This window comes from Apium graveolens, chromosome 3 (genome assembly GCF_009905375.1).
Source record: "Apium graveolens cultivar Ventura chromosome 3, ASM990537v1, whole genome shotgun sequence".
Taxonomy (NCBI): Eukaryota; Viridiplantae; Streptophyta; class Magnoliopsida; order Apiales; family Apiaceae; genus Apium; species Apium graveolens.
Genome location: NC_133649.1, coordinates 275,534,585 through 275,562,457, shown reverse-complemented (window position 1 = coordinate 275,562,457; position 27,873 = coordinate 275,534,585). Strand labels below are relative to the sequence as shown.

Sequence of the window (27,873 nt, the reverse complement as noted above, 5' to 3'; positions counted from 1 at the left end):
TATAAACTTGCATAAATAGATTAAATCTCTAAGAAATGGATTCAACCCTTACATAAGATGGTTTCGTCGACCTTATTCATAAACTTAATACTAAGTACTAGGAACATGTAGTGAATGTCCTAAATATAATAAACCTTCTGGTTTGAAGCATACCAAGTGCGAGGCACTTCATCACTATTCATGGTCTCTAATTTGTAGGATCCTCGTCACAGTGTCTTCCTGACCTTATAAGGTCCTTCCCAGTTGAGGGCTAATTTTCCTCTCTCCCCTACTCATGATGCCTCAATCTTCCTCAGACCAAATATCCCTGTTGAAAGAACCTTTCTTTAACCCGTCTATTGTAATAGAGGGAGGCTCTTCGTTGATGCTCTGCGTTGCGGGCGTTGGCCTCATCCCTGGCCTCGTCAATGAGATCAAGAGCGAGCCTCATGCCTTCTTCGTTTGTCTCTGGCTCATAAGCTTCGATCCCAGGGGATCCATGAATGATTTCAAGGGGCACCAATGCCTCGGCTCCGTAAGCCAACATGAATGGGGTCGCTTCAGTTGTCACTTCGCAGGTGGTTCGATATGCCCATAGCATAGGCAGCAGCTCATCCACCCAAGTGTTTCTCGAGCGTTCAACTCTCTTCTTAAGTCCATCTAGGATGATTCTGTTAGCAACTTCCGCTTGCCCGTTTGCCTGAGGATGTGCAACGGAGGTGAAGCGAAGTTCTATACTGTTATTATCGCAGTACTCTCTGAACTCTGCATTATCAAATTGTTTCCCATTATCCGTGACAAGGATGCGTGGGATTCCATATCGGCATATCACATTCTCCCAAAAGAATTGGATAATTTGCTTGGTGGTTATCTTGGCTAGTACCTTAGCCTCAATCCACTTTGTAAAGTAGTCTATGGCTACCACAATGAACTTCCTCTGTCCCGATGCTATAGGAAATGGTCCAAGAATGTCCATTCCCCATATTATAAAAGGGATGGATGTGTTGATCGACGTTAGCCTCTCTGGGGGCTGTCGTACTATCAGGGCGTGCCTCTAGCATCTATCGCATCTCTTCACATAAGCCTTTGCATCGGTTGTCATATTTAGTCAGTAGAACCCCAACCGAGTTATCTTGTGAGCAAAAGCCCTGCCCCCAAGTGTTGTTCACAAATCCCTTCGTGAGCTTCTTTGAGTGCCTCTTCCGCTTCAAGAGTTCTTAAGCACTTCAAGTACGGGATAACAAAGGACCTTTTGCAAAAAAGGCCTTCAATCAATGAGTATCTTAATGCTCTAATCGACAGCTTGCGTGCCTCCTGGACATCGTCGGGGAGCCACTCAGTTTCTAAGTGGGTCTTGATCGGGTCTATCCAACAGCTTGCCACACCAATCGGTGCTATCAAATTTATGACATGAATAGTAGGGGTCTTCAAGACCTGGAAGTGAATACTTCTTGGATAATTCTTGATTTCAGATGAGGCAAACTGAGACAAGGCATCCGCCGTAGTGTTCTCCTCTCTTGGAACATGTTCTGAGTACCATTCATCGAACTGAGTCAGTATTCCCTTTACGACTCTCAGGTACTTGGCCATAGTATCATCCTTGACATCAAACTCCCCATTAAATTGAGCAACTACAAGTCTTGAGTCTCCGCAGACCTTCAGGTTTTTGGCCCTCACGGCTCTAGCCAAGCCTAAGCCATCTATCAATGCTTCATATTCTGCTTCGTTGTTCGTAGTCGTGAAGTCTAACTTTAAAGCATATTCAATCATAAACCCATCAGGGCTTTGCAAGACTAGGCCTGCACCACTGGATTTTGTTTTAGACGCTCCTTCAAAATGGAGAACCCAATACTCTTTCAAATTTGTTTCTTCATCATTCTCCTTCTCTCCTCCTTCTAGGGTCACTATCTCTTGCCCCCCGACTTCTTGGTCGTTAATGGTGCATTCGACCACGAAGTCTGCTAAGGCCTGAGCCTTGATGGTCGTTCGAGGCTTGTATTTGATATCAAATTCTCCTAACTCAATCGTCCACTTGATGAGCCTTCCACTAGCCTTCGAGCTATGAAGAATATTCCTCAAAGGTTGGTCCGTCAGGACTTCGATCTTGTGATCCTGGAAGTATGGTCTCAACGTCCTCGAGGCTGTGATGAGAGCAAGTGCGAACTTTTTTGTGGTGGAGTAATTCAATTCTGCTCCATGGAGCACCTTGCTTACATAGTAAACAGGCTTCTGGAGCTTCTGCTCTTCCTTCACGAGGATTGCACTCACGGGTTGTTCAGATACCGCGATGTATAAATAAAGAGTGTCCTCCGGACTTGGTGTAGCCAACAACATGGCTTCAATCATGTACTTCTTCAGCTGTTCAAAGGCTTCTTGGCTCTCAGCTGTCCATTCAAAGTCCTTCACCTTCTTAAGGGTTTTGAAAAAGGGCAGGCATTTGTCTCCAGACTTGGAGATAACCTCCCTAGAGTTGCGATTCTTCCCGTCAGCTTCTGAACGTCCTTGATGGAGCGTGGTGGTTCCATGTCTAGGATGGCTTTGAACTTATCGCGGTTGGCCTCTATTCCCCTTTTAGAGACCATATGACCCAAAAATTTTCCAGACCCAATGCCAAAAGCACACTTGGTTGGGTTTAACATCATCTTGTGGTGCCTCAACACTTCAAATGCCTCTCTGAGGTGACTAATATGATCGGCCTTGCTTAGGATTTTGACTAACATGTCATCAACATAGATCTCCATGGTCTTCCCAATTAAATGGGAAAATATCTTGTTTACCAGTCTTTGGTAAGTAGCTCCTGCATTCTTAAGTCCAAAAGCCATAACAAGATAACATAATACACTAAAGTCAGTTATGAAAGATACCTTGGGGGTGTTATCCTTATGCATTCTAATCTTATTGCAACCACTAAAGCCATCCATAAAGCTTAGCATCTCATGTCCAGCAGTGGCATCTATCAGGATATCAATCCTTGGTAGGGGGTAACCGTCCTTGGGACAAGCATCATTCAAGTCAGTGAAGTCAATGCACAATATCCACTTTTCATTGGCCTTTTAACCATTACAGGGTAGGCCAACCATTCAGGAAATTGTACTTCCTCAATAAATCCAGCTTCTAAAAGCTTCTCTACCTCTTGTTTAATGGCCTCCAGCCTATCAGGGGCATAAGTTCTCTTCTTTTGCTTTACAGCCTTCCGAGTTGGATCAACGTTCAACCTATGAGTTATAAGGTTCGGGTCAATCCCAGGCATATCAGCTGCTGTCCAAGCGAATACATCATTGTTCTCCTGGCAGAAAGTTATCATTCGAACCTTCAAGGGCTTGTCCAAAGATGCCCCAATGTATGTGACCTTTTCTGGTTCTAAGGGATCTAAGAGAATTGGGACCAAGTCCTTAGCTGGCTTTCCTCATAGTTCGTCATTCTCTCGGACATCCATGTCTTCTATGGGGAGGACCTGCCCCCTGTTCCATCGGGCCTAAGTACTGCAACATAGAAACTGTGGGCCATCTTTTGATCTCCCCTTGCTTCTCCAACACCATTTTTAGTTGGGAACTTCAGTACCATGTGGTAGGTTGAGGGCACAGCCTTAAAAGCATGGATCCCTATTCTACCCATGATAGCATTGTAAGTAGAGGCTGCCTTGACAACCTGAAAGTTCAACATCTGTGTGGCCTCCCTAGGCTCTTCCCTGATACTTACGGGAAGTTATATTGCTTCTTCGACTTTGCATTCCACATGGTTAAACCCATAGATGGGCGCGTCAGACGGAGTTAGCTGAGAATCATTGTAATCCATCCTTATGAATGTGTCATGGAACATAATATTCACGTAAGCTCCATTGTCCACTAGGACCCTCATAACAGGACAATTTCCAATTATCGGAGTGATAACCAGAGGATCATCCAGAGGAAATTTCAAACCTTCAAGGTCTAGATCACCAAATTCAAGCGTCATCTCTGACTTAGAACGCTTAGATGGCTCTCCAACTATGCTCATCACTTCTCTTGCATAAGCTTTTCGGGAGTTCCTTGTAGTACCAGCTGTTGTAGGTCCTCCTGAGATCATATTGATTAGTGGCCCTCGAGGATGTGGGTTGCGATCTCTGTCGTTACCCCTTCGATCGTCATCTCTTCGATCATTATCTCTCTTTTGGCCTCCGGCCTCTTCACCCTTGGTGAAACGTCTAAACTTTCCCCTTCAGATCAAATACTCATCAATCTTATCCTTGGGTTGCCTACAATCGTCAGTATCATGACCGACATCTTTGTGAAACCTGCAGTACCGACTCTTGTCTTTTTTTACGGGATCTCCCCTTAGTGGCTTCGACCATTTGAAGTTTTTGTCCTTTTCAATTTCCATAAGGATTTGGCTCCTTGGAGCATTCAACCTTGCATATTCAGCGAACCTTGGTTGCTGATTCTTCTTAGAAGAGGAGGAGTCCGAGTTTTTTCCAATTCGTGGATACTTGTCCTTGGCATCGTACTCATGATCCGTCTTCCGCTTCTTGTTCCCAGTAGGTTCATTATTCACAGCTATCTTCTTCATACTCTCCTCCACCTTAATATATTTCCCGTCTCTATCCTGGAGCTGCAGCATGCTTTCGGGAGGGTGCTTAGCCAAGGACATCTTAAATAACTCGTCTCTAGTCCCTTGCTGCAGGGCTATCATAGCTACTTTATCATCAAGATCAGGAACCTTCAAAGCCTTCCTCGTAAATCGATTCAGATACTCTCTCAGGGACTCCTTTGCTCCTTGGACTATACCCATGAGAGATGCTGAACTTTTCTCGCACACTCTGCCACCTTTGAGCCATGTCCGATAGGGTTTGAGGGAAGGCCCAACACTTAATAGCATCGTTCACGGGTTGTGACAACAAGGCATTAGAGAACGTCCTAACATGATTGGCGGGGTCGCCAGTACCATCGTATGCTTTGATGGTGGGCATCTTAAACTTCCTTGAGATGTGAGCATTCATTATCTCATTAGTGAATGGTGGATTTGGATCATCAGGATCTCCTAGGGGCATAAGATCACTTGGATCAGCCCTTGGGGCAACTGCCCTTCTTGTTTGGAGCGAGTGGGGGTCTTGGGGCCAGATGTGTCTCCAGGTCTTGTTTCAGCCTTTGAATCTCTACTTCATGAGCCCTGATCCTCTCTTGAACATCTTGGGGATTCATCCCTTGAGTGCTCCTGGAGCGTTGTTCAGTGTCAGCCATCGGCTCTTTTCCAGCACGCCTCCTTCTTGGAGCAGCATCATCATACGATGACTCAGAGTCTCTTTCAGTATAAGGTCCAGAGAATTCTTGATCATCTCGAATAGGAGCCAAGTCACGTATATATTGGGGCGTCCGCCCTTGTGCTTCACTCCTACCAGAGTGTCCACTCCCTCCAACTTCGGGTATAAAGGCATCCCGTAAGGGGGGTTAGTAATCACAATTGTCGAGTACTCATACCCAAGGGGTTGAGAGTTCACAGGTGCATGCAGCTGCTGAAGTTGGGGATTCGTCCCTTGTGGCTGAGCCTCAGTTGCCCCTACTAGGGTTCCTCCTTGGATGGAGGCATAAGTTGAGTCTGGTGGTATGTCCACCACTGATGCGATTGTTCGCGATGGGGCAAGAGTGTCTGTCCCACTAGTGTTTCTGCTCCGTGTGTTCACCATGGTTGTCGTAAGTTTCCCACAGACGGCGCAAAATGTTGTGGAATAAAAACCTGAGTACTTTAATATATAATGCTAGGATTGGTGAGTTTCAAGTTTTAATGGCTGCTCTTGTGTTCAGGACTATCGATCTTTACAAGATGCCTACGTATCTCTGTGTTGTAGAGAATCAAGCCAAAAACGTAGTTCTAGGTTGAGGGGTAGAGCCCTTTATATAGAGGTGAGTCTAGAGTTAGACTTCTGTTGGGGGACTTGGTGGACAAGTCTCCAACTTAGATGATGATTAGGAGTCCTTTTGAGGAAGGATATCCAGAACCCTCTATGGAGGACTTTGAATCCGTTTAAAACACATGTCTCTGCTATTCCAGCCGTATTGGGCCTAGTCCGTGAATAACTCAGGTTCGTGGACTTGGACGACCTCCGTTGGTGGGCCTTGGTTGTTTGGGCCGTCATAGGCCTGTTACGAAGTTTTGGACTAGACAGGCCTGCTATGAAGTTTGGACCAAACAGGTCTCTATTGGATTTTTCGGACAAGAAATCCAAGTATAATTAATGCGATATTTAATATATATTTAGTATGTATTTTCTATCCATATCAGTATAATATTTGAAGTACCAACCAATCAATTAAATTTATCTTTTTGAAAATAAGATGAATACTGCATATATGTAGGATATTACAAACTTACTACCGAGATTATATTTGGAGTTCTAAATAATACTTTTCAAATTTACATGCGATATTACAAAGTGACCACCCGATTATATTCATACTCCTTTTCTAAAATGAGCCAAGTCCAAAATCCAAATTAAAAAAATAACCATCGATATCGGATGTTACACAAGTATATCAATTCTAATTCAGAATCTGAAATAAATTGAAGTACATCGACACAAATGCAAAATAATTCACAAATTCAACATAAACCTCCAAAGATTATGATTATTTGTACAATCGCTATTAAAACTCTTGCTGATGCAATATGCACCAAACAAATTATCCCATTTTTCTCCGTGTGTTACAACGTAATATGTGTTTGCCATATAGAACTTTCTATCTCAGCTTTCTATTTATCGCATATTTATTGTTACATATTATTCTAGTTTGTTCGAAATTAATATTTAAAAGTATTTTCCAGAAATTTTAAAATAGATTGATCGTTTTGGATCTTGTAGTCGGCCTCTTCTTTAAGTTTAAGAAGAGTCTTGCATTCCCTCGGTGTTCTAAAAAGTAAAGATCGATCCTAAGTGATGGGAAAACATTTTAACGTTTAAGCGGTTACGCGAATATTTAACATAAATTTTAAACGGGATCTATAAGCGGATAAATATTACTTATTTAAAATTTTAAATATAATAATAATATGTGTAAAATTAAAATAATGAAAATAAATAAAGTACTAAGAATATAAACATAATTTTTTAAAAAAAAATTATATATTTTTAATTTTTTGATCAAGATCATTATTTTATTAAAATAAATATTGATATTTAAAATAAAAAAATTGACAAATCAAAATCGGTTTGACCGCATAATGATCATTTAATCCGCTTAATAATCACTTAATCCGTTTATAAGGTCGCTTAATCTTTAAAAACGTTTAATTATCCGATTAGTATTAAATCGAAGCGTTTTATGGTTCGATTTCGCTTAAACGTTAGCAGCTTAATCCGCTTCTGAGAATACATTCACTTGCTATTAGGACTGAGCAAAAAATCGAACAAAAACCGAAACCGATCCGAAACCGGTAAAACCCGCAAAAAACCGATCCGTACAAACCCGAACCGATCTGAAACCGAAAAATTTAAAAACCGATCCGATGATAATTTTCCGGTTTTAGGTCCAAACCGATCCGAGAAAAACCGAATCGAACCGATTATATATATATATATATATATATATATTTCAGATAATCAAGGCAGTACATCATTAAGGCAGTAAGATAAAGAATGAAATAACAGTCAGCGTCGTGCATTACAATCAAAGTTCTATTTACATCATTACATATGGTTCTGTAAAATATTTTATTCGTAATATATGTTTGTTTCTATTATTTTCAAGATATTTTTTGCAGTCTACAAATGATGCAGTTCTGTATAATAAGATGGTTGTCGTCTTTGTTTGCTAGTATATAATACAAAATATATAAGAAAAATCGTCTTTGTACACGATACCTAGACATTATGTAATATATTTTTTTAACTGCTTTTGCAACCGAAACGGAACCGATATAAACTGATCCGAAATTTTTAAAACCGAAATCGATCCGATGGATCGATTGCGGTTGCGGTTTTTAATTTTAAAAACCAAAGACTTCCGGTTCCGATTTCGATTTTATCTAAAAACCGAACCGATCCGAGGTTTGCTCCCCCTACTTGCTTGCTATTGACTATCACCCACGATTCCTGTGTGAAAGTGAAAATAGAGTGTATATTACATTTCGCATCCCTTTACTTTTTTCAATTGTTATTTTGATACTATTATTTTAATAATGCACTTTGCACCCTTACATAAATTTTGGCATTACATTATATACTATTCGGCTGTTACCATTTAATCCGGGAAAATATAGTAAATTAACAATGTTAAATTACACTTTAACCCCTAAAGTTTAACATATTTTTCATTTAAACCCTTGAATGATTTCTCTTTACATTTTTATCTTCCAACGATAAAATTTTACAATTTAAATTTTATATAAAGTTTTACCTTTATTTAGGTTTTTTACCCTTTAAACGATATTTTTTTGAAAATTTGTAAAAAAAAAGTCGTAGATAATGAAACGAGTTTTCAAAATGGTATTGGTCATCTGAAACGGAGTTATAACGAATTGAGAATTAAATAAAATATACGCTAAAAGAAAAATTAAAAACAGAGTTATGAACTTTTTAAACAATTTTCCATATAGTTTAAAATAAATATTAGAAAATACATTAATGAAAATTATAGGCAACAGGAAAGAGTCTTTAAAATTATCAAAAAAAATGGAAATTCGATATGAATTGAATTTACTACGGATATTCAAGGAAATACTAACATTTTAAAAATTATTTGAGTTCTTTTCGCAATTTTTTAAATCTTCTAAATTATTTCTTAAAATTTGAGACCTTACATCATGCTCAATTTTTTTTTAAATAATTTGTATTTATTTTTATTCAAATATATTTAAAATATTCTAAAAGTTTTAAATTCTGAAAAGATGTAAAATTATTTTAATAAAAAGGTTAAAATATATCGGTTAAAATATATCATTCTTATATTGGGTTAAAATTACATAAAAATTCGTTTAGGGGTTCAAATGAAAAATTTGTTATAATTTAAGAGTCAAAATGCAAATAAATGTTGTAAAATTACTCAATTATCCCTGAATTATTTTAACTATAACGATGAAATTGTCGAAGGGGTGCTTTTTAAAGCACCAAAACTCATGTAAGGGTGCAAATTATAGTTATTAAAGTAATGGTAACAAAATGAAAGCAACAAATGAAAATTGAAAGAATCGAGTGAATGCGAAATATAATTTACTCGAAAATAAATTGTGACAGGTGTAACAAGGTGGGATCATGTTAATACACGCGGAGTCTAATATATTTATAAGAAAATAACAATAATTAATCGACATGACTGAGAACAGTTTCCAAAACAGATTCGGGAGCTATATCATTTCTCATAAATTGCATATCCAGCAAAGATGCTTTTCGCTTTTTACGTAGAGAAAAAAATGCACAATTCAAATCTGGTCATGTAATATACAAGGCAGAAGGGGTAGAAGGGCTAAAGGAAATGAAGAGTTTTTTAACCTGCACTTCTAATAATACTCCATATATTTCAAAATAAGAGTCACTTCGACTTTTTACATATTATTATGCCCGAGTTTGAGAGTGGGGAAGTTTGAAATTATGAAATTGTAAACACAAGAACAAGATATTAATGATTATCTTCCTTTCGAGGCGATTATGATTTAAAATTAGTAGTAAACTTCAAGTGATCCATCCAGTGGGTTGCCAATGTATTTTTATCGTAACTTGTACAAAATAAAATCCCCACTCGTCACCGTTTGGAGATTTGGGTTACTTCCATTGTCAATGCTATCAGCATACTAATGAGCTTTGCGTATAGTTTAAAATACTGATGCAATTATTAGGCATTTTTTTTATAACAAGCTTAAGAAAATCAATGATTCTATAGAAATTGCACCTATATCAATGGGGAAAGGAAGGTCAATGCAAATAATTCATATGATGATTTTACGATATCCATGCCTCAACAGATAAATATGGGCTTTACGCAGTCTAGAATAAGATATTGGTTAGCAGCTAGCTGAGAGAAGACCAATGCATTTGACAATTGTTTAAAGCTAAAAAGGCATCAACTTCACCTATCTTAGAATAAGCCTGTTTAAGGGCACTTCCTCTGAACATAACCAGCCCCGTGTTCTTCATATCTGTCAATAGCACAAGATAAATTGGAAAAAGTCTCAAAAGGTTGGACTAGTGAAAGACTGGAACACGTCACTCACAGAATTTAGCTCTAAACAAGTATATAACATATGTCATGTGTTGATACTTAATACTTACTCGGTCTTTGAAAACCACATCTGCTGGAAAGAGCCAAGAGATGCCAAGATACTCCCTCCTATCCAGACACTACATTATAAAACATCAGCCTCAAGTTACTTTAGACTTTGCAGAACTATTATGGAGTGGATACTTAACAACCAGAAGATAAAACTAGTCAACTAGCAACTACAAAATATTTAGAGGTAAACTTGCTCATTTAATATCCAGATGACCCCAGAGGCGTAACCAGAATCTTCAATCAGTGGGGATCAAAATCTGATGGAAGCAAGATTTTCTGTGTCGATATAAATGTGAATTTTAAGCTAAAAAGAGAAAAATTAAACATATACATAATTTTATGAGGTCAAAAGGAATTTTATTACTACAAGAATACCTGTTCAGTAGGGGTCAAATTGGAATTTCCTCACTAAAAAGATCTTTGTAAAAAAATTGTACATAAAAAATTTGATTTTTTTTTTCTATTTCAGCGGGGTCATTTGCACCCACTGCAATATATTATTGGCTATGGCCTATGCCCCTGGAAGACCCATTGTAGATAGTAGCCTCAATTTGGATTTATCATTCTTAAGCCTTGTTTATATTTCTAGGTAGCAAGATAAATAAGAGTCCTTGACATTAGAGAAGACCGCAACACTGCAAAACTGATGGTAAATGATTCATCTATTATTTGTATTCAGAAGGAACTTCAAATACAGTGGATAGATATGGATAACACAGAAATATAGTCTGTCCACTTCTTGGCTCTTGCTAGATTTAAACTTATTTTCTTTTGGGTGGGAAATCAGGCTTACTTTTCGTGCTTAGTTTTAGCACTTATATTAAGCAAAAACTGACAAAACCTTTATGCAAAAGTTGTTACTAACCTGAATCTCCTTTCAGTTGCATTTCCACTGGCCACAACTTTGACTCGAGCTGCTTGGGGAGACTCCTGGAGTTGGCAGATATCAAATTCCAGATCATCAGCAATTGTTAAACAAAACAACTCTCTGGTATTTATTTGAACAGCAGCGACATTTTTGTAATGGTAAGAAATTCATATAAAGAGAAAGATGTTTATATGGCTAATAATGCAACCATCTATAATAACTGCCTAACATATATACTAAAAAAAATGTCCACGGCACAAGCTTGCTAAACATTATAAATTCTTCATAAATGCAAAAGGTTCGAATGAACAAGATGAAACAGTACAACTTTTTATCTCCCATTTATCGTAAGATAGGTATTTTCTTTTACCCAAGGCATGCATTGAGGTTATATAGCCACTTGGTGGTGAACATACCTCTAGCAGGTCTTTCTCAAGGCGCTCCTTTAGTTGCTGCATTGATGATGTTCCACCAGATAGCTGTAACAAGTAAATTACTTGAATTAGTAAATAAAAACAGCACTATAAATGAGATGCATGAAAAAAACGATCTTTTGGAATGGAAAATTAATTTATAATTTCAAATAAAATTTCTCAAAAAAACTTTAAGTATATTGTTTAATTTCTTTATTTCGCCTCTCATATCTATTAGGACACGGGTATCAGAAAATAAAATCAATATATTGCCAGTTACAACACTTGGACGTTAGAGAGTCTTCTGCTACACTAGTCATTGTTGTATAAAGCAGAAATCGGCATTGTTCGGTAGAGTAAGCTTTAGTGATTAATCGGATTGATTAATCAAAGCATTAATTGGATGTGTTTAATAAAATATAAAATTAATTAATTTATTATACTAAATATATTAATTTAAGAAAATAGTGCAGTGATTAATCAGATTATAAAATCTAATCGACAGAGCATACTAAAATGATTAATCGGTAAAATAGGTGATTTTTAGAACAGAGACGCTAGTAAGTGCGAAAATCTACTTAATGAGCCAAAAATCAGAAAACTGGAGTCTGTTTGGCGAAAGAGTAAAAAGGATCTATCATTTCTAAATTGATAAGTTCTAACTTTAAGCGGAGATTTGGTACTTTTTCTCCTCCCCTTTTTTAGTTTGAACATTGACGTTGGAAACATCACATCACTATTACCCTTACCGTTTGTAACTTCTAATTATGTTATTTGTCACTTTTTAATTTTAGAAAAGTTATAGGTTACACATTATCAATTAAAGTATCTAAACAGATAGCTTTAAAGTAAAATTAGAAATTACCTTCACTTACAATATAGAAAATAAAACTTCTGAGTAACAAGTAACATCTTAAGGTAGGCCAAACATTCCCTTACATACACTGTTCCAGCCAAGGATGGGTAACGTAGCATAATCATTAATTTGCATTTCAGATCTAGAAATAAAATAACTTAATCTAAACTAGTGAAACCTATACCACCCAGAATCTTCAATTCTGTCACAAAAGTGTTTAACATGGTACCCAATACAACCGATGATGTCAGAGTGATGGTGTGGGTTCCGAGTCCAATCCGGACACATAATACTATAGCAGATTAAGTTGAAAAGAGAATCTTACGCCTCTAGGGAACTTATCTGTTCGGAGAAAGTTCTTCAGGACTTTTTCCTACATTATCCTTTTTTTCTCCCGAGTATGACTAAGTGCAACATATCTATTGGTAATCCACATTTAAAAAAAAACATGAATAAGTTATGTGTCACACATGCATAGAGTGATTACCCATGTCCAAGTTTAGAATGCATATTCAGAGATCCTAATATTTTTATAAATCATGAATGCTACGCATGACTCTAACTCGTGAGCAACTCTTCCAGCAGAGTAAAGTAACATAAGATAAAAATATTCTCTTCAATGCAAGTTTACTTTAATTTGTGAACAAAGAAGAGAATGAAATATAATAATGAAACTTTATTGAAAACATTAAAAAAATGCCATGTCATTGACTAAATAAGACAGATTTGTCATAAACAGGACTGTAGGAGCTGAACAGGAGAAGAATATTCAATTTCTTTTTATCTTGCTGAACACACTTAATATGTAAGTGCATGAACAGTTGAGTGGAACAGATCTTGAGGTGTTTGCTTCCTACTTGTCTGGCACTTGTATGCGCTGAAGTTTTCAACATTGGGATTCTCCTAAATACTAAGATTTATTGTTTTGTTATTTGTGATCAGTGATGTGAATCAATTGTTGCCCTGCAAGAGAAATTAATAAAAGAGGATTGCTGCTGAACTGTGGTCTAAACTGTAAGCCATATTTTGAAACATGCCAAGAAAGTTCATGAATATTATGAAAGAGAAAATGAATTCATATGCTGTTTGCTGACATGGGCACATAACACAGATTAAACTCAAGATAGTTCAAGTTAACCTATACTATCGAACTAGTTGTGGTAGGCCACATTAATCCTCAGAAGCCATACCCAGAGTCCCAGAACAAGTCCTTGAAGAGTCTTTGATTAAATATCATTCAGTAAAGTAGCTCACACTAAAGCATAAAAGAATTTTGTTTCGGTATAGAAACTCGCCCAAAACTATAAAAGTAGTAGGAATCATAGTTCCAATAAAAAAAATTCAGTTTTATATGGATCAACAGAAGGTTCATGATCATATTGCAGAAAAAAATAGATAAAGGGTCGTCCGTTTACCAATATGCTACTATATAGTTCTCTCCGAATGTCCACGTCACACTTGTTTATACTCTCTATAACCTGAGGAAGAAACAAATATATAATGAAAAAGAACAATAACAGATAATATATTTAAAGCTTACATTGAACAGGCACATTATCAGTAGAAAAAAATATATACCATTTGGGGTAGACTACGTGCAGAAGAAGCAATATCTGCATAGCTTTCCATACCTGGAATAGTCTGGACCAAACAAAAACCATCATATTCCAAGTAACAAATAGCTGTGATAGTTAAGCAAGAATCAAGATATGCTGTCGTTACAAAGACTGACCTGAACCAGGGATGGATTAAACAGTACATCAGGAATCTTGAATCTGTCAGCTCCAATTTCAATTACCCTGTATCATCATTAAATGAAAAAAAGCAGATAAAAATTGACGGATTTTGGGGTAATCCAAAACTGAAAACCTATATGGTTTTGATCAACGCTCAAGTATGGTTGCGTGTAAAGAGTTCAAGGATGCTTCCACATTAGGCAAAAGCGATGTTACAAGAAAGGGTGATTACATGTGGCAACCAGAAAATCAACTAGAACAAATTCTGGATTATAATCTCTATCAAAAGCTATGTAAATAGACTTTGCATGACTTACTGTCCATCAGGAAGCTCATACGGCGTCATAGGGATGTTCGAATATGAAGTCTCTGAACAAAGGGATAATGAAAGGAAATTGGTAAGATTACTTAAAAATCTTCTTAAGTACAAAATTAAGATTTATAATAAACTGAAGCAGACAGTGAAAATAAAAAAACACCATTGACAAAGTCACAAAACCAAACATAATATTTTACTTCTTTTGTTTTCTGAATAGGGTGTTTAATGAAGTCAGGAACTATTGTACATTTAAACCATGCAAGAGTCATGTACTAATCCATTTGATCAAAAGTGCGGAACACAATAACCTACAGGAGACTGCAACTACTTATAAGCATCATATAACATAGTCCTTCCAAGTGCATCACTGTATACCCCAGCTATAAACATAAGCATGAAATCTAATATTATACAGAGAAAAAGAGAATACAAACCATCATAGGGAGTATCCGGTGCACGACAGACACATTCTTTGATATCGCTAGCAATGATCCTCTGTAGTGGGGGCGTAGTGAGTAGACAGAAGGAAACATTTAGCAGTGAAATACAAGTGCAACTGCGCATAAAATTTCCGATCCAAGACTAACCTGTGAGTAGAGTCTGTAGCTCTCAGTGGTCTGTGGGAAATTAATATCCACTGTCTGCAAAATCCATACTGAAAAAAATAAGTATAGGAAAAAAATTACATTAAACATAAGTGATATTGATCTGTTGGTGATGAAAGCAAAGTAAAAGCGGAAGATTTCTCATCAATTATGCACTAGTCTTATAAACAGATCATTGGCATTAGAGTGTAGTGGAGGTAGTGTGTGAGCATCTAAATTTCTGTATTTGACCATTACAAGAAAACAAGCAAAGAATCACCACTAAACTGGATGACCTCTAAACCAACACATTTGTGTACCAAAGAAGGCAACAGGCGAAAAACAAATATGAATTTGTGAAAAGTTAAGGACGCGGGACTGCATCAAAATAGATGATGTATATGTAATTTATATGAATGTAAAAGTAACTGCAGAAAGAGAATAGAATTATGCAAAAATTGCATGATAGACTTGCAAGCACATATAGGTGCTACTGTGTTGGGTAAGTTTCAAGAACCTGAAACTCTCCGGGACGGATTTCCTTTCTTTTGAAGGCATATCGAGGTTTTATCTGCATGACATCATACCAGGACATTATAATGAGTTAGTACATTCAAGTCATCACAATTAGAATAAAAATAAGTAAAATTTAAAGCTGACTCACATTAAGACCTTTGCTTTCCAAGCTTTTAATTAAACAATCAGTGAGAAATTCTCCTCCAATTGGAGATGATATCACAGCCTGTTAACAACATTTCATTGAACAAATAAGAGGATGCAAAAGTTGGAAATTAATAACTATGTAAGCAGGTTCGAAGCAAGATTAACCCAGGACTACCGTTTTTTTCTTCATGTTTTGACTCACTGACAGATTTCAAGTATTAGTAAGTAATAACAAGAACACATGAAAAAGACAATTAGCATCATCTGGCAACAGAAGTCTTCGTCTACAACCTATTTATTTAATTGCAAGGTAACACATTAAACACTCCTTGTGTGCACAAAATAAACATTAGAAGATTCTGTCAAGGAACCGGTTACTCTAAAACCTCAAGGTGTTAGAGAATGGCCCTTTCCAGGATCTCATATTATTCTAACACTCCCCCTCACTAGGTGTTAGAGAATGACCCTTTCCAGTACCCCTCACTCGAAAGCCCATTTATGGGTCGAAGAGACCTCAAGGTGTTAGAGAATGGTCCTTTCCAGGATCTCATATTATTCAAACACTCCCCCTCACTAGGTGTTAGAGAATGGCCCTTTCCAGTACCCCTCACTCGAAAGCCCATTTATGGGTCGAAGAGTGGATCACGGGCGCCCATCTTTGGGACATAAATTTGTCTATCGTGTCCCTCATAAATTGTGAGAAATGTTGGGGGTGACAGGGATCGAACCCTGAGTCCTCTGTCAGTCTGAGCTCTTATACCATGTCAAGGAACCAGTTACTCCAAAACCTCAAGGTGTTAGAGAATTACTCTAAAACCTCAAGGTGTTAGAGAATGACCCTTTTCAGGATCTTATATTATTCTAACAGATTCATAATGCATTAATGACAAAATTAAGATCTGCCTTGCTATCTATGTGGTTAGTGCCGCTAAGATCTACTTAAGTATATATAAGAAGCTATGTCAACACGAATAACAAATGTATACATACATAATACATAAATAATTATTATAAGAACAGGTAGTTTGAGGGAAGAGTTGTAGCCAATACAGAAACAGATTCCTAAACTGAGAGCCTGAAATAAGTAATACCTTTTGAAGCACATAACCATCGTGGACAGGAGCAATGGTAGTTGAACCTCCGCCACTGCAGATTTGAAAAAAAGTGCAAAAATTAGTTTTGATCACATATTAAATTAAGGTTTAACAAGCTCAAAATAGAAAAAACATATCATAAATCAAGAGATCTAAGACATTCAATGAAGCAATAAACACAAATATGTCAGTGGAACAGAGGCTGATCCTGCAACACACTCACAATTACTAAGTAATCTATGTAAGATGATCCTACTAGAAAATTTAAGAATAAAAAAGAAATATACTTGTACGCCCTAAATATATTATAGCATCTGAGCAAAACCAGGAATTCGTGATTATATGACTGACTACACTCAGCCTGTTTATTCAGGACCCATTAAGGGTGGAAGTCTGGAAGAATATCAAAGTTCCAGCTTGTGAAGAGATCTCGTGCTGCATATATTTGAACTGTACAACTTTTGAATAGCCATCTCATAGCTAACTTATACATGAAGATTCACACATGTAATGTGTTCACAAACAAACATAATCACAAGACCTATGCATGCAAGAACACACGGAATTTTTTTAACTTAATGGTGGAAAAATATAGTTCTACCTGTCAACAACTAAAGAGGTTGCACGTCCTGATGCAAATGACGTTAGAACCTGTCAGTTGTTCAAGTAAAAACTGAGAGGTGATAATCATTTAACAGTATAGATATTCAATTTCTATTTCAAATTATGTTGCTAAAAGCTAAAGCTCAGTGGAGAATGACCATACAGCATTTTTGGCCAAAAATATTGCAGGAACATTGTACTTTTCAAACATGAGTTCAGCTGCTCTGCCATTTAAGAATAGAGTACGCTTCAGTCACAAAAATGATAGAGATATGGTACAAGTCTACAAGATAATAGAAGATTTTTTTTTTATAAATTGACATAGCTGCGCAATTCACAGATATGTATAATGAAGAACTGAAGTTACTTCAAGCATGCAAAGTAAGAAGCAAGTAGTTAGTGTATCAAAAAAGGATTTTTTTTTATTTTTAACAGGGTATGCAAATTTTTGGAGTGTTGGATTATATGTAAATTGATAAAAGAGCTGCTTTTCCAACAATATTGCCAGAGAACTAAAGTTTAAAAATGATAATATGAAAGAGAACTAGAGTGAAAACAGTAAAATTGAAAGAGAAAACTAAAAGCACCGAGTCATAAAATCAGCAAAGTCATAATAAGGGCTTCATCTACCAACTCACTTTTCTCTCTGTTGCTGGGAGTTAAATGATGGTTCTGCGAGGAGCATCGGATGTTCTTTTGGATCAACCAATAAGCACTCCCTGAATATTATGATCAACATTTAAAGGTATAAGTGTGACAAGAACGATGAAGATACAAAAAATGTCTTGGAATTGGCTTTGGAGGTGTATAAAACATAACAATGATATTATGCAACTATCTACGAGCACCTACTGGCATCCAATTGTTCAAGCCTAATTAATATTATAGATGTCCGTCACTTGCTGCAATGCTAAGCAAAGGAATTTGACTTTAACAATTACAATAAAAAATATTATATTTTTACATAAATAATCCTTTTGAATTTATTAACAGGAAGAGGAAGGGCAAATTATGTAATAAATAATAGCAAACAAGAAAAAATATTATGCAACACAGGACAGCAGTGATAAATATGACATAAAGATATATTGCAAGGCGAAGTGTATGCCCTCTATGAATTCATAAAGTTTGCCACATATTATATTTACTAGAAATTATCACTAAAAAGCTTTAATGACCTAGATATATATCTTTCAACAATTAAAAATGAAGCATAGTGATGTTTCATGTTACTGACCATAAATCTGGTGATTTTTATTTTGTATTGAAGGGACTCTTTGCAAAAGTCCAAGCATATTACAGTATATACCCTCGTGATTACAGAGAAAAATGGCCAGATCCCTTTGAATGAAGAGAAACTGAAAAAACATTTTTGATGCAGTAAGCTTAGAAATAAAAAGGAATTGAGGATGCCAAATATATTCTAGAGGACAACAACATTTAGGATAAATTTAGTGCAGCAATTTGTCGAATATGGAAGTAATTTTTAGAAATGGCATCTTTTGGCATTTAATAAGTACCTTAAGGCATGGTCCCATACACTTTCAACCATATCCCAGTCAGTAACAACTCCATCTTTTATCGTTGGAAGCACCTGATGAATTGTAGGGTGATTCTCAAATTAATAAATATATAACATATGAAAATCTCTCGTACTTAATTGATAATTCCTATAGAAATCTGACCTCCATATTATCTCGACGATATCCCAAAGCTTGAGATCCTACATATAGTTTCCGCTTTTCCTTAGACTTAGTTTCTTGAACAGATCCAGAATTCTTATCAGGTGTCTCAGGGTCATCAACTTCCATTTGGTCAACTGAACCGACAACCTGTATACATTTGCAGCAGTGAGGATCCATTGTTTCAAAGATATACATAACATGATATAGATGTATATGTTTGTGTATGAGAAAATTAAACAATTTTTTATTTTTTAATAGCAAGGTTTGATATGTTCGATTTCTTTGAGAGATAAGTTTGTCATAGAGAAAAATTACAATTTATATATGAAAACAGAGTTGTCAAGTACACTCATTGCTCTGACGTAGTAACGTGGCTGAACAGAGCTTTAGTTCATGTCAATAATAATTGAAACGCCACCCTATGATGCAACTATGAATCTTTTACGATTTATCAGACTTTGATTCCATAAGATTTATGCACATTTGCATCCACTAAAGGTATCAGTTTAATAGTTTATACTATCTACGTACTACACCACATTGTCATTTCAATATATCAAAATAAATCTTCTTCCACACTTCCACTTGGTACTAAGAAATACTTATAGTATAGCACCTGTATTACAAGAATCAACTTGAAAGTTGAGAAGACTAATTGCATTCCGTAATTTAAAAATTAGGTACATGATATTATAAGAGTCAACAAGGATTTTACTTTTATCTATTTATTTTTTCTTATCAATTATAAAATCCATGTTTTTTTAAGTCAGGCACAATTATTAATAATTTTGGTTCATGATGATGAATATAAATAATCAAACAGCTTTTACATGATATACACCTATGCTGGCTACCACCAAAGACCTGCAACCACCTCATTTCTCTGTGCGATGTACATCACTTGAGCTTAGATGCTCAACCCTTATAGCATCTCCAATGGGGTGCCAAAAAGAGTGCCAAAGTGCCATGTGGCATGGCACTCTTGTTGGCTGCCCATTGGAGGCGTGCCAACCAAAGTAGCCAACTTTTGACAACCTTTGACACCCTCCCAAAATGGAAACAATGTTATATATCCTACTAATGACATGCACCTTCATATCTATCTTTAATTATACTTGTATATGAATAGTTTGGCAACTTTGAGCGCTAAATGTTAGACTAAATTTTGGTAAGAAGGGTGTCAAATGTACAATTAAAGAAAGAGACAATAGTATATTAGTATTATTAATGAGTTGGCAATATTGGCAACCTTGTTTTAGCACGCCCATTGGAGTTGCTCTAAGTACAGTTTACATTTGTATGAATGAAATGGCAGCAAGAAATGATAACTATGAACATTTTATTTTTTAATACTTCCTAATTTTGTTTCTTTCAGCCAAATGAGGCATGGCAACTTTGAATTATAACCACAAACACGCAAACTCCCTTCCATGACCCACATTACTGAAACCATACTCCCTCATCTCCGCAAAAGGGTCCCAAAGTCAAAAAATTTGGGAAATTCACAACATAACTCAAATGTACAACAACAATTATCCCCTTGAAAACCTATAAAAGCATGACAATTTCCCTAACTAAACTAAACAAAAGCCAATAACAAATTTAAAGATACGAAATATGAGAGAGAGAGAGAGAGAGATTACGGAAGGAAACACAGCTTTAGGAGCATCTTCACCAGCATAACCAGCTTTACAAGTATGTGAACCTAAATCTATCACTATAGCCGACACTTCATCTGTACAAAACACAACAACATTTCGCACCCTAAATTAAACCACAGACACAAACTAAATTCAAAATAATTGTGCATATCTGAATCAAATTGCAGATAAATTTTACCGCCTCCGTACATAATTCGATTCAGAGCTTCTTGTTTCCTACTCGGTGGGTTTTTTTTCTCTTAAGCAAAAAAAAAAGAATTAAAATTTATAAGATTGCAGTGAGAGTGAAAAGGCCCAATATGAACCCAGCCCAATTCAAGTTTTGTGATTCAACAATTGTGGGCTTGGTCCTAAACAGACCATCTATAATCTATCTTCTTCATTTCTTTTTCAAACAATCATCAATTTTCCATTAAAGCAAAACCACAAGAATACATACACACACACACACAAATGGCTGCATCAACCTCATTCAGAGTCTTCTCTTCAAGGTTCCCACAATCTATTTTTCATCCAATTAAAACTCCTTTTGTTAAAACCCTAATTCTCACAAAAATTACCACAAAGATCTCATTTTTAAGGTCAATTTCAATCCAAAGAGTGCCCACAAAGCCTCACTCATCATCATCATCAACCCCAGTCAAGTTCAATTAATCTTCAACCCATTTCTGATCTTCCCCCTAAACTTCAAGAAATTGTGAAGCTTTTTCAATCAGTTCAAGAACCTAAGGCTAAATATGAACAGTTATTGTTTTATGGTCGAAATTTAAAACCCCTTGATTCAAGATTCAAGATTGGTGATAATAAAGTTCAGGGTTGTGTTTCTCAGGTTTGGGTCAGGGCTTATTTTGATGATGATAAAAATGTAATCTTTGAGGCTGATTCTGATTCTGTGCTTACTAAGGGCTTAGCAGCATTGCTTGTTCAGGGTCTTTCGGGGGAGCCTGTCGAGGAGATTGTTCGGGTTTCGCCTGATTTTGCAATGCTTCTTGGGTTGCAGCAGAGTTTGACTCCTTCTAGGAATAATGGGTTTTTGAATATGTTGAAGTTGATGCAAAAGAAGGCTTTGAATTTGTTTATCGAAGCTGAGAAAAGTGGTAGTAATAATGCATTGGTGGTGGAGAATGAGGGTGATTTGGCTTCGAGTAGTGATAATGATGGTGATTCTAATGTTGGTGATGGTTTGGAAGTAGGTGGTGGTGATTCGGGCTCGAGTTTAGATAATGTGATTGCTTTGGGGAGTAGAGGAGAGAGAATTAGGGAGATAATGGAAAGAGAGCTTAAGCCTGTTGAATTGAAAGTGGAAGATATATCGTATCAGCATGCTGGACATGCTGGTGTCAGAGGTAGTGATGGAGAGACGCATTTTAATTTGAGAGTGGTTTCTAAGGAGTTTCGAAGGGAAGAGTTTAGTTAAGAGGCATAGGCTTGTATATGGTTTATTGCAAGATGAATTGCAGAGTGGATTGCATGCATTATCGATTGAAGCAAAAACACCATCTGAAGTTGGAAGCAGCTCATGAAAAGAGGTTTTCATTTTTTTAATCTTTTCTGGTTGTCAATTTTGTTTGGAGTTCAGTTGATGTACTTGTTTTCTGTTCCATTGTACTTATATTTAGCAAATAATAAATAGTATGATGTATCTGGGATGATAATACAATACAATTAATTATATGTTCAAACACGCTTTTATTCTTTGTTCTATCTGTCAAGTACCTGCACTATAATGTTTTCATAGTTCATTTGGTCCTTTAATGCTTAGGCATACACCACTGTATCGGCCTTAATCATAATCATTATGTAACGTAATTGCTGGCTATGTTTAGGGGCTTCTACATGCTGATTTTTGTCTGTGGTTTTACCTCCTCTTTTTCTGATCCTGAATCTTCTTAATTACTGTTTACATCTTATCAAAGTGAGAATTTATCTTTGTTTTGGAGTTAATAGTGTTCATTGTTACCATAGAATGTGATATAAGAACTGGGCATGCCTTATAAGCTTTATAAGCTGTTTCACAGAATGTGATATGGTTAAAACCTTGTTACTTTCTAGTCTCAATGAGTTGTGCCTGGTATATGTTTCTGCATCTAGTTTTGTGACATGCTTGCATAGTTGGTTCTAGTACGGATTTGCTTGCACATAGAAGTCCACCAGATATCTAGCTCATAGAAATGAATTATCCTATCGCTGTTTGCTTTACTTCACTTCTAAAAGAGTGTGTTATTTGACAATGAGTTCTCAGAAGTACCTTTCATGATATACTGGATATTCCATCACTTCTTTCCTGGTGTTCTGTCCTTCGTGTATCTCATCCTTTGCTGAGTTTTCATGTTAGTGGGGAATTATAATAAAAAGACTGCCTTTCAGAATAATTTTCCCATGACTCTGCACTTCAATTTGAAATGATGATGATATAATTGAAGTTCTCTAGTAGATACCTGTGTCTTATTAAGTTAATTGCTCTTTGATCAAAGATTCCCAGACTCTTAAATTGTGATTACATATCTGTAATGTCAGCTATAAGTGCACTAGGTAGCCCAAATACGCAAATTATGTACTGAACTTGTAATTCCTTGAACAGGCATAAAACCTGATTTGCAAGTGCTCAACCTTTAAATTAGTGTATTGCCTTACCCCTATTCTTCCATAATTACTCAGACGAAACAATCTGTTCTCTCTTTTTTCGCACATGTAGCTGTTTTTGCATCAATGTTCCATTAAGGATGTTACAAGCAGAGTCCTTGACCATGCCTTCTGTACTTGATTATTTTTATAAAAAGAAGATATATGTTTTAATTTGTGTTAGATTAGACACTGTTATACACTATCTTTTTCACACAAATGCTTTTTATCTTCTGTTTTAGCTTTTCACGGTTTCCCAACTTAAATGTCTGGATGTTCTGCATAGTTTTTTCTATTTGACCTTTAGGGCTGTACCAGTGAAGCCTAGTTAATGCGAAGGGATTGTAGATGGGATAAAGCATTGGAGCCAAAATTGGTTTGGGACCCGTATGTATTCCTAAATATCTCCCATCATACTTGATGTATAAGAAGTTAAAGGCTCTCCAAGCTATTAAAAAGCTCCAAAAGCCACTAGGTTATCAACAGAAGCAAGTGATATTGATCTTAAACTTGTCTGCATTAAGTAATAACAGACCCCTATCGGAAAAGTCGAGGTTATAACTATATTTTTTAATTTAATTTTAACAAGTATGATCCTCCTGGACTATATTTGTAATTTCTGTGTCAGCCTGTTTACGATATACCGTCAAAGGAGGGAAGGTTTCTTAACTAGCAGTTGCTTGATAGTTAAAAATGATTCGAGTGGTAGCTTACCGTATGTCAAGTCCTTAATTCTGTTTTCTACTTTACTTAATAAAACAATTGGTTTACTTGCTTCCCATCATATTTTCTTTCATTATCGAGTGAGAGTTCTGCTTCTGCCCGTGTGGCTCAGGTTTATAGGCCGCATGGTTAACAATCTCTTGAATGATTCAATTAATTTTAGTTTTGTAGGTGTCAATTGGTTTCCTTTATCTATTAGGTTCCTGTTCTAGAGGAATCTTCTACTTTATATGATGAACTCCTAAAAGATATAACATCTCTATAAGGTACTGCGACTCATGTTGAATTTTACAATATATGCTGTATTTGTATGTTGTGTCAGTGGATTCATAAATTGAATGATATCTGCATATGATTTCTATCAGCTGCCAAATTCTCAAACATATAAACTCTATGTTCATATGACATGCTGCTAAGAATTAACAAGTGTTAGCTTTCGTTTCTTGATTATTACTTAATTAATGAAAATATGCATTTTACTTCTCTTTAGTGTTTTATAGTGGGTTCTCTGTCCTGTAGAAGTACTGTACGATGTGACCTCATGTTCAATCCACTTGTGCACTTTAATTTACACAATTTAAAGTTGTTCTTGCTGATCAGAAATCATTGTCCTTGAAATGTTGTGTTTTAATAATTTGTTGAGCTGCCCCCCACATCTCAACAAATAAGCACTCATTCAATTGATTGTAAAGTGGGAATTGGTGGCCTGTACCTACCTTATGGAAGCCCTTTGTGTTAGTTTGGTACTGTAAACTTGTCAATACCAAAGGATAATTTAGTTTCTAACTGGTTGCTTTCAAAATAAAGATTTATAAGTTGTAGGTTTCTTTTGATGTGTGTTGTACAGTTGTCACAGCCTGAAGTCCACTCGGGTCATTTGAGATGATTGATTATCCTCACAGCAATCTGAATATTTTGCATTCTGTTCTTGTTTAGACTGAATACATAATAGAGTAGAGAACATATTTTTAACGCCACTGGGTTGTCATTGCCTGTCTGGCAAACTTCTTAAACATTCATTGTAGTAAATTGCAATGTGAGAAACAGTTAGAATCAGAAGATTAAAAGTTTAACCTAATTAATGTAATAATACCTTAGTTGGAAAATCATCGTACAATTTGATTTGTGATTCATGGTTTTTCAGATATAGTGATGTACTATAATTTAAATGAAATTCCAGATAGGCTAGTAGAGGGAGCATTTCTTCATTATTCACTGTGATACTATCCCACCTGCGTAGGTTGTTTTTGGATACCTGTCAATCCATGACTAGTTGATGTGCTTTTGTTGTTATTTTTAAATTAGAGGATACTCTTATCAAAATGTTGAGTTTATCAACGAGAATATGCAATATAGTACAGCTACAGCATAAGGTCTGTAATTGCAATAACTAATTCTGCATACCGGACTATATTTTGACATCAATCTATGCATTTGAAGTTTTCACTCTTTTTACTCTACGAAAGGAATTTCAGTGGAGATGGAACTAGGACAGAGTAATACTGTGTTTTTCATCTCTTAGTTTTACAGCTTCTGGTGATAAGGATGCCAGTTGGCGGACTTGTCAACTCTAATTGGCATCTTCTATGCAACCAGTAGTGAAAGTGAATCAAACCAAAGCTGATCCTTACCTTAAATGTTCCTCTGATGTTGTACACAACTTTGTTACCAACAACCTGTTTTTGCAGCTCCAAAGCAACTTTTGGAGGCAAATATACCAAGCTAGATATAAATCGCACTGTAATCAATTTGGCCTCTCTTGGTTTTTGGCTAAAAGGTGGAAGAACTTGGCTTGCTAGTAGGCTGTCGGAAAAGTAGAGCTCTATTTCCAGGTACTCAATTCTCACATCAAGTTTTTTGTTTGGATTAGAGAAATTGGCAAGAAAGGTGAAATCGCTATTGAGATTCTCAGGTGAGTCGAAGTAAATGACACTTAAGCTCGCATTGGGTGTGTCAAGCAATGGCTTTCGTGGTTTTATGTCAAGAAAGACGATCAAAGTAAGAATTCCAGAAACGATGAGAGCGAGGCTAAATACTAGACAAAGGATTGCACAAAACCATATCAAAGGATTGGTCCTGCGAGGTGGCCTAAGTAATGGCTGAATTCTTGTTTTTCTGGCACTGCCAAGTAACTCTGCTGGAACATTTTTGTGATTTCTACCCTTTTCTGATGAAACAAGCTGGTTACGAGGAGGAACTCTTAGTTTATGTGGCGGTGGAGGTGGGGTGAGCGGAAATGGAGGAGGGGTCGGTGGAGGTGGTAGTAATAATGGTGGTGGAGGAGGAGAAGGTGGTGGAAGCATTATAGGAATTATTATTGTGAAAACAAAAGCTCTACAGATATAGAGGAGATGAAGCTGTAAAAAAATGAAGGTGTGGCTTTTTAAATAAACCCTTAAAAAGGGAAAGATGGGATTAAATTAAATAAAGTAAAGAGGAAAGGAAAGGGCTTCTGATTGAGAGATAGTGGGGCTCAATTTGTTTTTATATTATTGAGATACGAGCAAAGGAAATTAAGTGGGGTTTGATTCATAATTCAGGTTCAATAGATATTTGGATTTGAATACTTTAACTTTTTTGTAAACTACAACAATAAAACCATAGGAAATGCAAGTAATGAAAAGAAAGATAAGTTAATACCTTTATTTTCTTTTACTTTGTTGAACTAGGAACTGCTGTTGTTTGACCTGTCACAAAAACATGCTCAATTGATTTCTAGGTGGTGCTTGGAAGTTAATTTTTTGATAATAAATTAGTTTTTTTAAAAAATACTACAGATTTTATCAATTTAAATCTTTAATATTAGTATTTGGTGGTTAATTTTTAAAATAACTTTTTAATCCCAAAAAATTGTTTTTGAAAAAACTACTTGGAGGAGTTTTTTGAACAAATGCATACAAAAAACTAACTTAAACAACTAATAACCAGATGATTTTGTTGAGTTAAATTCAAATTAGGAGTAAAAACATTTTACCAATCAGGTGGTCAAAACAACTAGTTCTACCGGTTACAGTTAATCGTTAATTTCCAAATAGGGACTATATCAACTTTTGATGTTAAATAATAATGCATGTTATTTGAAAATATTTCCGAGATACATTTTAAAATACATATATCTTTTACGAAAAAATTTAACAATAGTTAGAAGCCCCACACGGATAACTGAGTTGGTGGAGTTTAGGATTTTAGAAGGAATTATCCTAAATTCCTAGATTTGATTTCAAGTAAATATTTGAATTTAAATAGGGGTTAAACTTGAATATTGTATTAGACATTTTCGTGACTATTTGAGATACGTGTAAGTTGATTATACAGCGGATTAAAAAATAATAATTGTTTGAATATGCGGCAGTTTAAACATAAATTTTGAATCTATTATCAGAATGAAATTTTAATACCTTTTTATTTAATAATTTTATTTCCATTCTGGTAAATCGGATTGAAAATTAGTGGATCAACCCGCCCTTAAAACATTGGGGCTTGATAGTTGATACATGTATAAAATGTGTAGTTTTCTGTTTGTGCTAATTCGAATGTATGTGTAGGTGCTTTCACTTTTGTTGGGTATGTGAGTAATGCTTGCTCGTTAAGATAAAAGTTATACGGAAAGTTGGTCCTCGTGCCGTGATACAACTGAATAAAATCTTTTTAATTAAATTTGCTTCTACTTTAAGTATATACAGTGTCTTAATATATATCGTTGACACTGACAGATAAGTCTAATATTTGAACAGGGAGTGCTCCTTTTAATCCGTGTTTGTCTTCTTCCTCAAATATAAACATTAGAATTGAAATTTGAAGGCAATGCCATTCTTCTTTAAGCTAAAAGCAA

At 35.9% G+C, this 27,873-nt stretch overlaps 4 protein-coding genes across 6 annotated transcripts; 1 reads left to right on the top strand and 3 right to left on the bottom strand.

Annotated features, from left to right (window-relative positions):
- Positions 1-1,107: 1,107 nt before the first annotated feature.
- Positions 1,108-2,801, bottom strand: LOC141715039 (uncharacterized). The gene is made up of 3 exons (XM_074518527.1): positions 2,757-2,801; positions 1,754-2,385; positions 1,108-1,660 (listed from the first exon to the last, which is right to left on the bottom strand). The coding sequence occupies exons 1-3, from the start codon at positions 2,799-2,801 to the stop codon at positions 1,108-1,110; spliced, it is 1,230 nt and encodes a 409-aa protein (XP_074374628.1).
- A 6,964-nt stretch (positions 2,802-9,765) lies between these two features.
- On the bottom strand, positions 9,766-21,008 carry LOC141713369 (actin-related protein 4-like). 3 transcript variants are annotated; one of them, XM_074516751.1, is made up of 20 exons: positions 20,875-21,002; positions 20,679-20,770; positions 19,036-19,182; positions 18,871-18,944; positions 17,989-18,069; positions 17,514-17,574; positions 17,349-17,398; positions 16,745-16,799; positions 15,655-15,732; positions 15,508-15,561; positions 14,994-15,047; positions 14,841-14,901; positions 14,405-14,456; positions 14,084-14,150; positions 13,930-13,992; positions 13,767-13,829; positions 11,499-11,561; positions 11,080-11,144; positions 10,214-10,282; positions 9,766-10,080 (listed from the first exon to the last, which is right to left on the bottom strand). In XM_074516751.1, the coding sequence occupies exons 1-20, from the start codon at positions 20,885-20,887 to the stop codon at positions 10,035-10,037; spliced, it is 1,308 nt and encodes a 435-aa protein (XP_074372852.1). In that variant the 5' UTR covers positions 20,888-21,002; the 3' UTR covers positions 9,766-10,034. The 3 variants fall into 3 exon arrangements, with proteins under 3 accessions (XP_074372852.1, XP_074372853.1, XP_074372855.1); XM_074516752.1 differs by having other exon boundaries at positions 20,886-20,919; XM_074516754.1 differs by lacking the exons at positions 9,766-10,080; positions 10,214-10,282; positions 11,080-11,144; positions 11,499-11,561 and adding an exon at positions 11,569-12,770 and having other exon boundaries at positions 20,875-21,008.
- Positions 21,009-21,080: 72 nt separating this feature from the next.
- Positions 21,081-22,400, top strand: LOC141713370 (sufE-like protein 1, chloroplastic/mitochondrial). Its single transcript, XM_074516755.1, is given in 3 exon segments — positions 21,081-21,335; positions 21,337-22,089; positions 22,091-22,400. Coding segments are annotated over 3 exon segments (1,068 nt in total). The 5' UTR covers positions 21,081-21,149; the 3' UTR covers positions 22,220-22,400.
- Positions 22,401-25,355: 2,955 nt separating this feature from the next.
- LOC141713371 (NDR1/HIN1-like protein 10) lies at positions 25,356-26,667 on the bottom strand. Its single transcript, XM_074516756.1, has one exon. It carries the CDS (start codon positions 26,342-26,344, stop codon positions 25,553-25,555), a length of 792 nt encoding a protein of 263 aa, XP_074372857.1. The 5' UTR covers positions 26,345-26,667; the 3' UTR covers positions 25,356-25,552.
- Positions 26,668-27,873: the final 1,206 nt, after the last annotated feature.